We start from the raw sequence: 15888 nt of genomic DNA on the forward strand, positions 1-15888 counted from the left end.
GATGGCACTCTGCAAACAAAAGGCTTAAGCACCTCACTCATTTAAACACTAATGAATTGACCTGGCTTCACCTGGCTTCACAAAAGCCCTAAATAAGAAGCAAAGTAAACAAATAAGGGATAAGAGGCAGAGGTACCTCTGCAGCTTTGAGGAAGCAACCGGAGAAAAACCAAAGGATTAAAGAACCAACAGGATTTTGTTTGTAGAAGGAGGAATAAAGAAGACGAAATAATAAGACGACACAGGTAAACATTCAGGCTTGAAAGGTTTCATGCTGTGAGGATATGAGGCTGTAATTTGAGGGAAATACATTTCTTCTAATAAGAGAAACAGCATGGATCATAAAAACAACAGACCAGTTCTAAAGGAAATGGGTCCAACCAATAAACCTACCAAACAATTTAAAAATACTAGACTCGTTTTATTTTATGTTACGTTTCCTAATTCCTTCTCAGTGCATGATAAATAATATGACATGCTGGTGTTGTGAGTTAATTGTAATATATAATCTTTTAGAAATAGTTGGTTGTATGTTTTATATATGTGGCCCTAATATTTGGTTACAAATTGTATATAGACGTATATACAGTAGAGAGCAAAGATAAAATGTGAGCTGAAAGTCAACACAGAAGCCCACAAATACTGCAAGAAAAATTAGACCCAAACTGCAAATGCTATCCCTTTTTACACACAAATAAAACATCACAAGCTTCACAGAGCTTATTTGTCTTGCAGGTGTATTGTGTTAAATAGTAACACACTGCTCAGGTGTTTCACTATTCCATCTTAAGTTCTTCCCCTTATTTTATGTATTTTTGATTGCTTGTGAGTGCCAGACAAAACAAAAGAAGTCATCTTCAGTTCTGTAAAATACTTAAACCATTTAAGTTGTGTCTTGATGCACTGCATTAAAAATTGCACTGAGGCCAGGAGAACATTAACAGCCACTTTGAGAAGAGGCCCTCCATTTCACACTGCCAATTTTGTAAAGCTGGTACTGTACTGCACGGTGCATCATGGGAATGTTATTATCAGCTCAGGTAGCCCACTTCTTGATTTTGCACAGACGCATAAGAACGTAGATAGTGCCATATATAGCCAGAAAAACACTGGGACACACAAGCCAGAAGAACATTCGCGAGCACCTCCACATTGTGATGTCTTAAAGATGCACAGTGCCTCCAAGTGGACTGAGCATGTCACTGCAGTATGGTAATATAAAAATGCAAGGAGCTGACCTATCAACCATACATCAATACCAACAAGTAACAATCAAAGACATGGATGGTGATATATAAATACTATGAACGTAATTAGCATTCTGTATTTTTGCTTAGAGCTGCAAAAGCACACCATACATTTTATAAAAGAATCGGATCAGGACTTACTACCCTGATTTCCTTTTTCTATGGCGTCTGTAAAAGGCTTTTTTATGCTTTAACCTGAACAGAAGCTTTAATTGCAACTGTGATACACATTGTCAGATGCCTCATCTTTGTCTGTACAGACCAAACAGATCATGTAAGATAAATCCAAAAGATTGACTTATCATTTAAGACATTGACGCTACGTCGTGACAGGATTATATTTGTGGTTTTCTTCAGTGATTATGAGGAGCGATTTACTCAGTAAGAATGGGGTAGAATGATTAAGCGAGATGCACGCGGACGGAAAGGAGAAAGCAGAAGTAGGGGTGGGTTAGAGGGAGCTCAGTGCATCCAATTACAGTAAGTGTGCTCATTTCCTCTAATCAAATAGCACAGTCAAATATCTCAAAGGCAGGTTTCCCATAGAGCCGATCTTCACACATCAGCAATCAGTCACTAAGTCTCTCTCTTTCCCTTTTCTTGTCATACCCTTTTCCTCCATGCTACTTTTTTCCTCTCAAGTTTCCAATCAATTCGCACATGTCATAACACCATTCTCTCTCTATACAGCAAGGTTTATCTCAATTTCTTTCTTCTCTGACAAGACACTCAAAACTCAGAGATTTTACTTCCCACTGTGCATATAATTAGAAAGAGCTGCTAGAAGGTGTAATGGGAAGATTTTTTTTTCATGCGTTTCATGGAAAGCTTGCACACAATCCCATAAAAATGCATTCACTCATTCCTCTCTCCCAGGATTTCTCGTGGTTTGTCCTACATTTGTCATAGGCTGTAATAATGGTTGCCATTGCTTCTAAACAGCCTCTGGTTACACTTACAAGGGATACTCATCCTGTCTTTAAACACAAACTGGGAGCCCTGTGGCTGTTTTGTCCTGATAGAATAGAATAGCGATGGGTTTCGTCTTAACATCCTCCTAATCTGACTTTTAATCCTTATACAAACAATACAGAAGAGAACAAAGATTTATGTGGACCAAGAGAGGGCTAAATACAGAAGCTATGGTTTGTGCCATTGTTTCTAGTCTGTTTTATAGAATGTCAGAAAAGCTACACCGTATGATGACAGTCACACGCACAACACACACACACACACACACACACACACACACACTCACTTTAAGACAAGTTGAATGACTCTTAATCAGGTACACATGGCTTAGGCACGTGTGCTGCACTTGTACGGGCAGCAATGAACACAGACAGAGTAACACACACACACACACACACACACACACACACACACACACACACACACACACACACACACACACACACACACACACACACACACACACACACACACACACACACACACACACACACACACACACACACACAGCTTTAGTAGTCGCTATAGATCCACTATTTAGGATAAATATGTTAAAATGTCAGTGACTGCAAGCTTGTGTCAACATCACATGGTAAAAGTAGTAAACACACTAAGCTTATTTTTCTTCTAATCCGGATCATTTTAAGCTCTTTACAAATTCCGGAGCTCAGATGCCTTGGTACTGGAATACAGAAAACCAAAGCAAGGCCAGCGATGCAATTAACACACTGTTGGTGGCGGGGTCAGCATTCCTCTCAGGGAGACAGAAGCCTTGGCATGAAAGTGGTAGTGAGAGCTGGCAGAGAACTATAGCCAATTTTGCTTTCCCTTTCAGCCTTTGTTCTGCTCATTTAATCCCTAATTATAAAGGGAAAGAGGAATTATTCAAAAGGGGAACTGGTTAATGGACTAAAGAGTACAGAGCAAAATGCTAACAGGCTGTAAGTCGTGAGCAGAAGCCTTGTATGGATCCTACAAATACTTAATACTGTGTGACTTGATAATGGCCTAAAAGTACATGAGCCAAATAAACTTCTACTAACTTTATAAGTACTCTTACTGTTTTCATTTGTACATTGGCAGTGTTACTGTGCATGGCGTACAAACTACTTTGAAAAAATAACTATTAAAAACTTGTTTTCTTTGTAGATCAAAGACTAGGATTATACAATTGCACTGTGCCTGATATTTTCATTTTTAATGTGGAAAAATGCCATACAACTATTTTATAAAATACATGAATCATACTACAGGTCATGCAAACTTATGGTCTATCACAGCCATGGAATCTCTAAGAACTGTAGGCTGGGGTCACAGTGTCATCTTGTCAGTATGCAGGGGAAATCCAAATGTGACTCCAAGAGACGATGTTAAGTGCATTGTTGTTAAACATTTACATTGCATTCCTACATTAGTTGAGAAATTCTAAGTTCTTGTAAGAGTGTAAATGTTTGAAACTCTTCGGTAACAATGAGACTGTTGGAACTCTACATATAAAGTGCATCAGAAAACTCTCAAGGAGTCGCAACCTTGACATTTTCTTCAACCCTCTCCGTCTAAAAGATTTTGTACTTGGAAATGTGCCCACTTCTCCTTCACACAAGCTGTACCCGTCCATTTTTTAAACTTTTTCTTTTACTAAGAAACTGTATCAACAGTAGGGAGGTTTGGCTACCCCCACCCCTTTCCGAAAGATGCTTTAGAGCAATCAGTATATTAATTAAGCAAAAAGAAATATAGAGTGAGAGTACTTTCTTATTTTACTGCAAAAAACAACTACAACGAATTAACAAAGCTAATGTTTTTTTGACTGTGTGCATTTACCATGCTGTTGAGCTCTGACTCATCATAGCTGTCACCTGGAAGTGTCCTGGGCCCACCAAGTGGCTCAAGACCATCCTCATCCCACATGTAAGTTCCACCAGAGCTGTTAGAGGGAGACAGCTCCAAAGATGAAGCCTGAGGGCCATCAGCCTGCTCCGAAGACAACATCAGTGGCCCCTGGGAGTCCTGCATAGGGCTATCATCTTTATGTCCTGCATAAATTATATAAACACAGGGATGAACACTTAAAAAGAATGTAACACACATCTAGTAGAATTTCCTTTAAATAGAGTTTATACCTTCCAGATCCATAGTGTCCCAGTCAAGGGTCTCATTGATAAAGCTTTGTAGGATGGTTTGAGTTTCCCTGTTATCTGTCTGGTCTCCATCACTAAATACATCTCCCACGCTGTCAAATTCATCTGGAAACTCTTCACTGATGTCGACTCTTTCTAAAGATGAGGCTGAAGATAAGGACATGTCCTCTGGAGTCTCGCCTGCTGCCTGGCTAGAACTATGCATACGCACACCATTCTTTCCTCCTCCATATCCAGAGCATCCATCACTATCATTGGGTGGGTCTGCTCGGTCAACTTCACCATACGGCTCATTGTCTATTGTTTTTTCTATTAACCCCACACTCTCAGAGGCAGTTGAAGGTTTGATATCACCTTTGACCCTACCTGGAAAAAGAGGCTTTTGCTGCCTGGCCTGTCCCGACCGAGCAAGCCTGTAGCCCAAAGACCCCCCACTGCTGCCCAATGGCTTGGTCAGAACACAACTGGGGAGCAGAGGCTTCCTCAAAGCCCTTGGAGTACTGGGTGCTGGAAGGATCGAAAGAGTGGGCAGAGAGGAGGCAGCTGGAGGGGTTCTACTGTACTGAAATCCTCCAGGTCCTCCGCTTCCACTTCCACTTCCACTTCCTGGACTTCCAAGGCTACCATTCATGCCTCCAAGTCCTGCACCCACTCTCCCATTACTCAACTGAGGAGGTTTAAGAAAACTACTCCTACGAGGTCGTAGCTGAGTGTTTGCTAGAGGCTTGGCTAGCTCCACAGCCCGGTTAAAGGAGAAGGAGCGTTTCATAGGTTGGCTGGTGGGTGACGGAATTTGCTTGAAATGGGTGAAGCTGTTTGAACGCACCATGTTGTCCAGTGCCAAGGTCTTCAGGCTGTCACTGAACTGGGACAGGCTGTCCTGAGAACTGCTTCTGGGAGAGGTGGAGCCTAAACTTGGACCCACGAGGCGGGATTCTGACCCTGTTCTTGCAGGAATACTGGAGCCATTGAGGCCAATTTTAAGGCTTCCATTCAGTGGGCTTTGGCCTAGCTTGGTCCCCACTTTGGAACTCATCTTCAAGGATTGCTTGGGAATGGCGGTAGGACTGGAGACAGCTACAGTCAAAGTACCTGACCTTCTCATCGTAGGAGTTGCTGGAGAGCCATTTTTTACCTCCTTTGTCAATGTAGGAAGCTGTTTCTGAACCCTATCTTCTCCACTGTCCACAGGGTTGGTTGGGGTAGTGGGGCTGGATAGTGTTGTCCCCTCATCTTTCTTCCATTTCAGGGTGAATGGGGATGCACGGATCACACCATTTTGGCGTATTCCTGGGGGAGTGGTCTTACCATCCTGCGTAGGAGTGGTTGCTTGTGTAGAACCATTGGACAAAGGGCTTCCACCACCAGTCGTGGAGCGTCCACCAAACTTAGGCAATCTGGACACCATGGCAGATCTGGCAGGTGCTTTTTCTTCCATTAGATGCCAACAAAGGCATGGGGGGCATGGAACCACACACAACTAGGGAAACAGAAAGACATAATTAGAAATGAGAGGATTTTAGTGTCAATGATAAGAGGCAGGACATTGTCAAGCAGGATAATAGGTTGATGGATTCCTATAAAACTCCTATAAAAAAACACCTGGCACATTTCTTGATTTTCTAATGCTACCTTAAACTGAAGATATCACATAAAACAAATCAAACTGATTTGCCTTACCATTTTCATACTCTGTCCAGAACTGTGATCCAGCCTGTTCTTCATGTTTGAATATAAAGTAGTTAAACAAGCTAACATTTCAAAATCCGTCAAAATTTCCTGTTCTGTACGTTTCTAATACACAGTCAGGCAAAAAGCACACACATTCGTAATGGTATTAGAATTATCCGTATTGACAAACAGCAATGATGCTAAGAGTAGTCCTGTCTACCTGCTGCAGTGAATGCACGTCCGTCTCCTTTTCAAAGATCACTGACTATGAAGAGCATTAGGGATTAATCTAGCAAGCTTAAAGGGTAAAATGAGGCCTTATTATGGGAGGTCTGTCTTTCTTCTTTCTTGTGGCAAGTGAGAGACACAAAAGCTTCATTAGTCTCTGTAGTACATAGCTGGTACATAGCTTTACAGCCACAAATTTCATCCCACGTGGTAAATAGGATGTATCATCCTTGTTATAAGTAATTCACAGTTCTTTGACTATATTCAACTTAAAAAACTGAACTGAAGTAGGTTATAGATCACTAGAATATCCCAAACAGAAAGGATAAATAAAAGACAATCATAATTAAAAGGTAGTTAGAGAATGTTTCAAAAATGATACGACAAGTAGCTGGCAAAGGTTTTTAGAGGACATTGCACCAACAGAAGAATAAGCTTATGCCTAGGGGACAGGGGAGACCAGCGCTGGGAAGGTCACCACTACACTGTTAATAGTAAATGGAGGATGAAAAACATGTAAAACCAATTGAGGGAGAACATAGGCCTGATAATTTTCTCATTGTTATGTATTCAATTTTAATCAGCCATGTGGCAAGTGTGCATGTGTAGCTGGTGCACCTGCGTGTTACATCCATCTGGCTTATTCTGGGAGATTATGAATAGAAAAGTTACTGAGCTCCAGATGGCTGGTGCAGTAAGCAATAAGTGACTCATCTGCATGAGGAAACATCGCAAAAAATAATAAAAGTAGATTGCAGGCTTGTCCCCAAAAGAAAATAACCTATTATTGCATCAATTAATATGCTCACAGCTACTAATTAACGTTCAATACGGTAAGTTCCAGCTGTATTGATGATCCATAACAGTTCAACTACTTTCTACAGTGTGAGTGGATCCCTTGATTAACCAGCACACACAAAGACTCAAAGACAAAAAGGCAGATACTGGAGCAATAATCCACTGAACTTTTGAATGGATGGGGGAGGGGTGTTGTGAAACAATGTGGGTCTCGTATTCTGGAGGAAAAAAAACTGTGTACAACGTTGCCCCACATTCCCATGCACAGACACACGTGTCTAATATCAAAGTGACACACTCAGTGGTGTCTGGCTTTGCCACCATCCTAATCTGCCTCATAAACACACATTGAGTACACACAAAAACACACAGTTCTATACACACAAAATCAGGTCAGCATGTGCAGGCATGGCAACCAAAGCCTCTTTGCCCCGGGGAGGGGCTGGTGACTGTGTGTGTCTAGGTTTATGTGTGTTTAATGGGAAGAAATTAGATTAGAGAGAGAGAGCTACAGTAAACAGTCCAACAACCTCTAGAGTTTCATTCATAACCAGTGTGGTAGATCACTATTACACAGCAGTAAATCCACACACTGCTGTAACAAATGTATACTCATCTAGGTCATCTCACTCATCTCCACGTCACTGAAAGAAATCTGTCTGCTGTGCTGATGTTTTGGATTTGACTTAAATCGCTTTTTAGAAATCTCCCTATTGAGCGTCTCTTTTTCGTTTATTATACCTCAACATTATAGTATCAACATTAAAAGCCAATAATAAGATATGTTCTGATCGGAAAGTCGTAGAATAATTAACTGGCATGTTTATGAAAGAGAAGTAACAAAAGGGATTGGGTGACATGAGACAAGAACAGATGTCATGAGATAAAATATAAAATTAACATTTAAATATAGATCCTAAAAAGTGACCTTGAACAGTACACTTAAGAACGCGGTGCCTTTGCAAATGGTTTAGGAGCTACCGTTTCCACTCTGAACAGTTCAATTTTCTATTGGAAAGTCAGTAACCAACTGATGTCACATTGTGCAGTCTATGTCTAAAGCTGTATTGCCTGTATTGAATTTTCAGTACTGGTGCCAGTACACTTATCAAGTTTTTGTACCAATCCCAATTCTGTTTCAGATATCTCTCAAAGTATGGTTGGTAAATTTGTTGAGTACAAACAAATGTATCAACAAAATAACATAGGTGGACATTTAATTTGAAAACATAGAATAACCTCACCAAAATGAACAGTTTTTCACAAAGGCATAGTTTTAGTCGGTTGGACTGACTAAAGCTCTGCTCCCAATACTAGAACAAAGACACAGGTCAGCAAGGAAGGACGTCAGACAACAACATCCTAACGGACTGACACACATTCGGAGGTAGGGCAGTAAACCGTGCAGGCCATCTGTCAAAGACTCATATTTGAAATCCTGCCCCTCCCCCCAGAGTAGAGTACTGTAAATAAATATACCAGAGCTTCACTTGGCCTGCACCCCTGCACTAAACCCCGCCTTAACCAAGGTACACAATGGGTTTTTTTCTGGCTTAAGTTTGATTTTGAAAAACAGATGAAACCTTCAGTGTGTGAAAGGATGAATACTGTAACAAAAACAGTCCAGGAAGAAACATTCTGAGTTAAATTAAAGTACTGAAAAGCTAGTGTAACAGGGAGAGTGAATTATGAACCCTGCATAAGACAGGAGAAACCCTCAAGCAAGTCTAAGTTTGTTGATCTTATTTCAATGGATTTGACTTTCAGATCCATGGAGATAGCTTTAATAATTTAGTTTCTAAAGGAATTAAAGCCTTGCATGAATTCTTCACTGCACTGAGAATTGGTGAAAAGCAAAAATAGCTTCCAACCTGTGTGTACCAAAAAAACATTAAACAGAAATTGACAGACACCTAAGAGATGTTTATGGGAGCTTCATAAATGTTTTGTGTTATGCCACAAATTAACTTTTAGTATTATTAATTGCCATTAAGTGACATTAACATATAATGTCAAAGAGCGACAAAAAGGGAAGAGAAAGTGAAACAGACTTCAGACATTTCTCCTGCAAGACCAACTTGGCAGTGATCCTGGCGTGTGAAATTATCAGGAAGATGAGATGACATCCTTTCCTACTCTCTGTTTTACAAGTAATGGGAGCTTTCTGTCGTTCTGCCAAGAAGGCTATTTGGGATTACGTTATTTCCAACTCAGAGGACAGCCAGACAGAAGGCACCTGGCAGACCAGCGGGGGGGGGAGGGTGGGGGGGGGGGGGTGAAAAATCCGATTTAAGAGTGAGGTTGTTCATAACTCCTCTAGCAAAGCTTTCACTTTTGAACTGTGTGGGCACACTCACTACAGAGATGCATTCTTCAGGGGTAACAGGATGAATCCAGATAGGGTGGGACAGTAAAGGGGGGGGGGGGGGGGGGGGGGGTCAATGATCTATTGGGTCATTGAGGCTATGCATGAATGGAGGTGCCCTACTACACACAGTAAATCGCCAATCCTGCCGTTTATCCCCACAGCCGATCTGTCCCCAACTCCCAATGCTCATAGTTCCATAATTCCCAATCGTTACAGCCTCAGCAACATCCTACAACATAGTGTTAGGCTACATCCCCATTTTCTCCCTCATCTTTTCCTTATTCAATTTCAAAAGATTGAAAGGTAACATCTTACTTTTTTTTTTAAGTACAAAAAAATCATGATGTATTACATGGATTTGAAAGATGCTATAACCCCATCAAAAAGAGAGCATGCTGACGGTTTGGTGTGTTTTTGCTGTGGCTTTATCAAGTATATCACAGCTTATATTTGCAAATATGAACCATCGGTTTATTGAAAATATTTGAAAAGAATACATTAACCTAAAAAAGTAAAAACAGCTGCATGCAAATGCCTACATGATGCAGAAGAGGCTGCACCACTATTATTTGCAGGAGGGTACAATACCAAAGAACATCAATTTGTCTTTTCTCAGTCTGAAGGACATGTGGTTGTTCTGCTGCCTTATGAAGGATCAACTGACAAACTATGGAGTTAGATCAGTCTCAATATTCACAAATGCACACAGAAGGATTCACAAATGTATTTCAATGCACACACAAATATATTTCATTCTATAGAAATGTAAAACAAATCCACAAATAAAAAAATAAGATTCACAAATGTATTTCTGATTCACGCACAAATATTTAGAGTTTTGTATATATATGTAATAGAAATCAACAAATATATAAACTGTTCTGTCTGCATTTACAAACTGATTGTCATTTGTGAACCTCACTGCATTTGTGTGTGGGATTTTTTGAGACTCTGCTGCCGTGGTTAGATTCACAAATGCATTTTTTTCAGCAGGGAAATGTCTGTAGCCAATCAGATGTCTCCTTCCTATTCAGTCAATCACAGTAGCGTAGATTCAAGGGTATGATTTAATGTGATCACTTTAGTGTTGCATCTGCGCATACAGCGAGATATATACATATATACATATGAGATACCACTGTGACCTTGAACTTCTACCATACATCTAAAACGTTCATCCTTAACCCTAGGACACTTAAACAAAATCTGAAGAAATCCCCTCTAGGCTTTCCTGAGATATAACTCTCTGTCTCTGTGGAGTAATAACTGGGCCAGTCATCTGGACAGGGCAGTCGTGGGCCATTGCTGCCTCCCTGGAGAGATTAACAGAGTGCCATTAGAGCATGCTAATAGAATAAGACAGGGATGAAAGCAACACTGACGCTAGGCTAATGTGTATTGAGTGAAAGCAATACTGGGCAGAGCTGCACTGGTGCTAAGAGATGCTAATCCAATGAGACAGCAGAGATGGTTTAGTAATGCTGTATACTAACTGCTACAGATCAAATGACTAAAATCAAGAGAGAGAAAGTTTAAAGGTGGCAGCCTACATTAAAAACTGCAGTATGTAGAGTAAATACTACAGAACCCCCACATGCAGAGAAACATATACATACACAAAAGCAGATAAAAAAAAAAAAAAATTACCTTAACTCAGTGTATTTATGTTGATTGGTCCAATCATTTTCATCTCAAAGTCAATCATTAAGATAAGAGCTGCATCCTGCCAAGTTACTCTTCACTTTGCTTCCTGCATTATCTTTACTCAAAGTAAGGTAACGCCCTGAAGAGAGAGGAGACTTCAGGAACAGGAAGACACTCTTCAGAGGTTGATCTGACTCCTCTCCTGCTGCTTGCATGTGTGGCTCTACGTGTGTGTGCGTGTGTGTGTGTGTGCGTGTGTGTGTGCGTGTGTGTGTGCGTTTGTGGGTGGAGAGAACAGAACTTTCATGGGTGTGTTTAATATTTGATAGGGCATCTTTTTAGGAGCCTCTGTGTTCGTGCAAGAGGAGAGACAAGGTGAGGAGATGCTTATGGGAAAATACAGCCAAAATAAGAGAAGAGCATAACATTACAAAAATCCCTTCCAAGCACAAAAGAAACAATGAGTAGCAGGAAAAATTTGATTATGTATCCACTATATGGTTAAAGTTTAAAGACAAAAGCCACATCATCCAACCGACACAGAGAAATAAACAGTGTACAAGTTAGAGAGTAGCAGTTATCAGAGAGCTGCTGCTCTATAATGTCATGAGATCTCAAGAGGGGTTCAGAATTTGTTGTGGTTCCCGTAAGGCTCAGTGTGAATTCAATTTCCTCTACTTATTTCACTGTAGACAGCGTACTGGTTCCTTTCAGTAAGGCATTTTCTGTTAAGTGCCAGCATGTAAACATTGCGAATACTGGCATATCCTAAACACCATCCGTTTTATTGTCACATCCCTTGCGAACTCACAGCATGGAGTCTCATCTATAACGGTTAAAGCGAGGTATTCAAAGATGAGAATTTTTGACTGGCATGCTTCTGTTATCAAGCTATTCTATCGGTGTTAGACATTTTTTGCGACATTACCTAAGAATAAATTAAGAACCAAGATAGTAACAAAGAAGGTATGAACCAAAATGAGTCATACTATCAAGTAGTCACGACACTCAAACACCCTTCAAGACAGCTCATATTCCACCCTGACTCATCCATAAAAGTAATCCTGAGCAGTTCTTCTGGGCTGTGATGCTCAGCAGTAGACATCCTCATATAGGACTTATCCAATTACCCTTACTATTATAGCAGCAGCCCAGATGTCTACACTTCCATCACCATAATAAAATTTTCCCTAACATCCCTTCTTTTTCTGCTTTATCTTTTAAAGTTTTATAGGATGGTGTATGCACATTGTGTCAGACATAAGAGTATCTGTTCCCTCTCTAATGTACTGTATGACCTTCACTTGAACCACGCTGTGAGAGCACTGCAGCATATTTGACAGTCCCATTTAATTCTCACCTTCTGATTGGCCACAAGGGCTGGAAAGGCTGATGTGTGTCACCAAGCAACAGCTGAGGTGTCAATCACTGTCAGCGAAGTCATTAGATCCATTTATGAAGATGGGAGCCAAAAGCAGGGCAGGAATCAGCCAACGGCTTACTTTTCTTTTTGAATAATAATCACATTTCACTGGGATTATTGATTGATCACAGGAATGTGATGTCAGACTAGTGCTGCTGACATGGCCCTTGTGGTTGAAACTTGCATAACAAAAATCTGGAGGTTGGAGCAAAAGTGTGGCTCAACTTAAGTAATTCTACTGTACAATGGTTGTATATCATTGATATGGCATATAATCTTCATTTTACTTTTTATAGTAACTTATTGTGAAAACCAATTTGTTGGTTTTCTGGATTGGTCATTAAAAGTTTGATCAACTACTCACTTGTACAGTAGGGGGCAGAAATTACATCCCTAAAAAGGCTTAAGCCTTCTCATACAGTACTAAACAAATGATTAGCAACGAGCAAAGAGAGGGTACCAATTGACTTCTGATTGCCAAACTCTTTCTCACTTCACGACAAACTTTAATTACTCATCTGTATTGATTTGGTAACTCCATCTATGACATCTTTTAGACTTGATTTTGAATTGTGTCTTGCAGGATTGGGTTACAACCGGACAGCAGGTAAGACAAACGCATACATGACGGATAAGGATCTGATCAATTAAAGGGGCTATATGTAACTTTTTACATAAATCCTTTTTTATCGCCCATTAATAAGCGAATGGTTAACTGATGTGAAAAAGTAGATGTTCACTGTCTATCTGTGTTGCCTGTATAAAAAGTTTCCCCGGGTCGTATTTTCCGCGAAAGCTCCAAGAAGTGACATTTTATGCGCGTTCTCAACGTCCTCCTCACTCCACTCCGCTTACAGAGATCAACAGTACAAACTCATCACACACTCCCGTTATAGCCAGAGGCCGACTTCCACACACTTCTATCCGCCCTAAGAGCTCTCAAAGCCGGACAAACTCATCACACACACCTGCTCTCAGCCAGTGCCTGCCGAGACTGTCGTTTGTAGGATGGAGAATGAATACAGACACACAGACTCCTTCACAGACTTTCACATGTGTATGACCACTTACCTCCTCTGTAAACATTATGCCGGTAAACATCCAGTGTTTCGCGGCCGATGATGATGCTCGTTTGTGTACGTACGAGCACGTATGACGAGCACGCGAGGGAGAGCGAGCAACAGGTTACTGCTGCAGTTCACCAAACGGCCATGAGGTATCACTACAAACGCAGTATTTTTGAAAGTTACATATAGCCCCTTTAAACAACATGCCAAGGGGGTCTGGGACACATTTGAAATCATGTCTTCATAACATAGAAGCTTATACATCCCGATGTTTACCTCGAAAGAACATAAAGGCCACAGGGATTTTGTTTTGTGGGCTAGCCAGTGCAAAACAAATGACAGAATAAATATGTCTACGGAGATGACGGACACAGGTGTACAAACATGTCACTGTTTTCCATTTCTGTGTTACACATTTAACATGAGTCTAGGCTTTTCCCTTTTCAACTTTCTTTAACCAGTAATTCCTTTCTCCAGCTTTCAGCTGTTTCAAGCTGTACCGGATAGCATTAAATGATTTGTGTGAGCTCATGATCTGGATTTATGAGATCTCATGTAAAGAATTATTGGTTTGTAGGTCAGGAAAAAAAGTAGGTTAAAAGTGTTTAAATGCTGCAAAGAAATCCAAAGTGGGTGTTGGTTTTTTTGGAGGGATTAGAAGCCTTTTCATATAGAAATAAGTAATTTGATTTAATATTATATGACATTATTCAATATTCTTAATATTAGATCATATTATTAATATTCAAATATAGATCATATTATTAATATTCAAATATAGGCTACTTTTGCTTTGCTCTTGGATCATTCATCACAAAGTTTTACATCAATAAAATTGATAGAAATATTGTTTATTTACATGATAAATAAAAATAATTTGCCTTGTGATATGTAATAAAAATGTTGGCCATTTTCAGGAAAATACTAAACAAATTACAATGCAGTGCATATATGGAAATGACAGGGTCACATGCAGAGTCAACGGCCATTTCAGCTACAGTCTCACTTCAACAGAGCTTTTAATTACAGTACCAATAACAACAATGTTTTTCTGTGTCAACTGACTTTTCTTTTCACTCACATGAGAGTTCACTTGAACTAAACCAGCTTATCAAGCTACTGGGCTCCTGTGTAAAAGTTATTTGTTGCGATGTAACCAATGTCAGTTGGTTCAAAACACAAGCCCGTCATGAGAACAACAGTAGATCATGTTTCTGGTCAGTTTTTATCCTCTGTGAATGGACAATACACTTCCATTAGGTCAACTTCCTCTGCCAAACTTCCCTCTTTTCCTGTCCCTTCTTCCTTTCTACTCTATCCAGCTGTCTCTCTTAAAAAAAAAAAAAAGACACTCTCCAGCATCACTACTATAACATTAGGCAGCACATTATTGTACCAGCAAACAGTATCATAGCGAGAACAAAGTGTCCTCACATCAAATAATGCAACAGTTGGGGGTTAACATCCATCAAGTGCCATGTCTTTGTGCCCACTTTTTCACAGGGTTTAGAGCTATTCAGTCAACTGATTAAAGTAAATGGGAACCTATCCAAAGGAGCGTCTGACACAGTAGAGTAACATTCACATCAGGAGACTTCAGGAGACTCAATACTCTGTGGTTGTGTGCTCAGAAAGGCACAAGAACACACAGAAGTGTGGAAGGGATTTTAGATATTGCACTGGGCCTGCCATGCAAACACAGTATTTGAATATCGACTTCATGGCTATGCATGTGATCACATGGCCTCTCATTTGCTTTTTGAAGGGACATGGGTAATGAGTCAAATATCACTAACGCTTTGCAACCCAGCAGGTCAACCTTTGCAGCTGAGGAAAAAAAAAACTTTTTTTAAACAGATGCATGTCAATTCCAGCAGGGCACATATGGTGAAGGCAAATGACTCAGCAACTATAATGTGCTAAAAGTTCACCCTTAAAAGGGTAGCCTGAAGTCTCCAGCAAATGCTTGTCCAATGTGTGAGCCCAAGAAGAACATATAGACTCTATTATGTCACATGACTCACAGCCAGGAGGGATTACTGAATTAGACGTGAAGGCTTTAAGGAGAATGACCTCTGAGAACTGGTGTAGTGCAGGCTTAATGGAGTTATATCACCTGAACCGAAGGAGTCACAAAGGAACTAGATACAGCAGACCAGGGTGTAAAATTGTTTTATAGGGATAACATCAGGATACATGGAATCTACAATAACTGATTAATGCAAGACAATATTATGATAATACATCACAATATCTCATTAACTGAAGAATATAAAATGCCCTCTAAAAGGTAAAGTGCAGGATTACTATCTACTGCTGTTTGGTTTCA

At 40.2% G+C, this 15888-nt stretch overlaps 1 protein-coding gene across 1 annotated transcript in view; it reads right to left on the minus strand.

The window, feature by feature from the left end:
• Window positions 1–15888, minus strand: part of ccser2a (coiled-coil serine-rich protein 2a) — a gene marked incomplete in the record, with an annotated part of 48497 nt that overhangs the window by 29147 nt on the left and 3462 nt on the right. Inside the window, 2 exon segments of the mRNA XM_065959378.1 lie at window positions 4044–4255; window positions 4343–5840. Coding sequence (XP_065815450.1) covers window positions 4044–4255; window positions 4343–5798 — 1668 coding nt within the window.

The sequence above is a fragment of the Labrus bergylta genome, chromosome 10, assembly GCF_963930695.1.
Source record: "Labrus bergylta chromosome 10, fLabBer1.1, whole genome shotgun sequence".
NCBI lineage: Eukaryota > Metazoa > Chordata > Actinopteri > Labriformes > Labridae > Labrus > Labrus bergylta.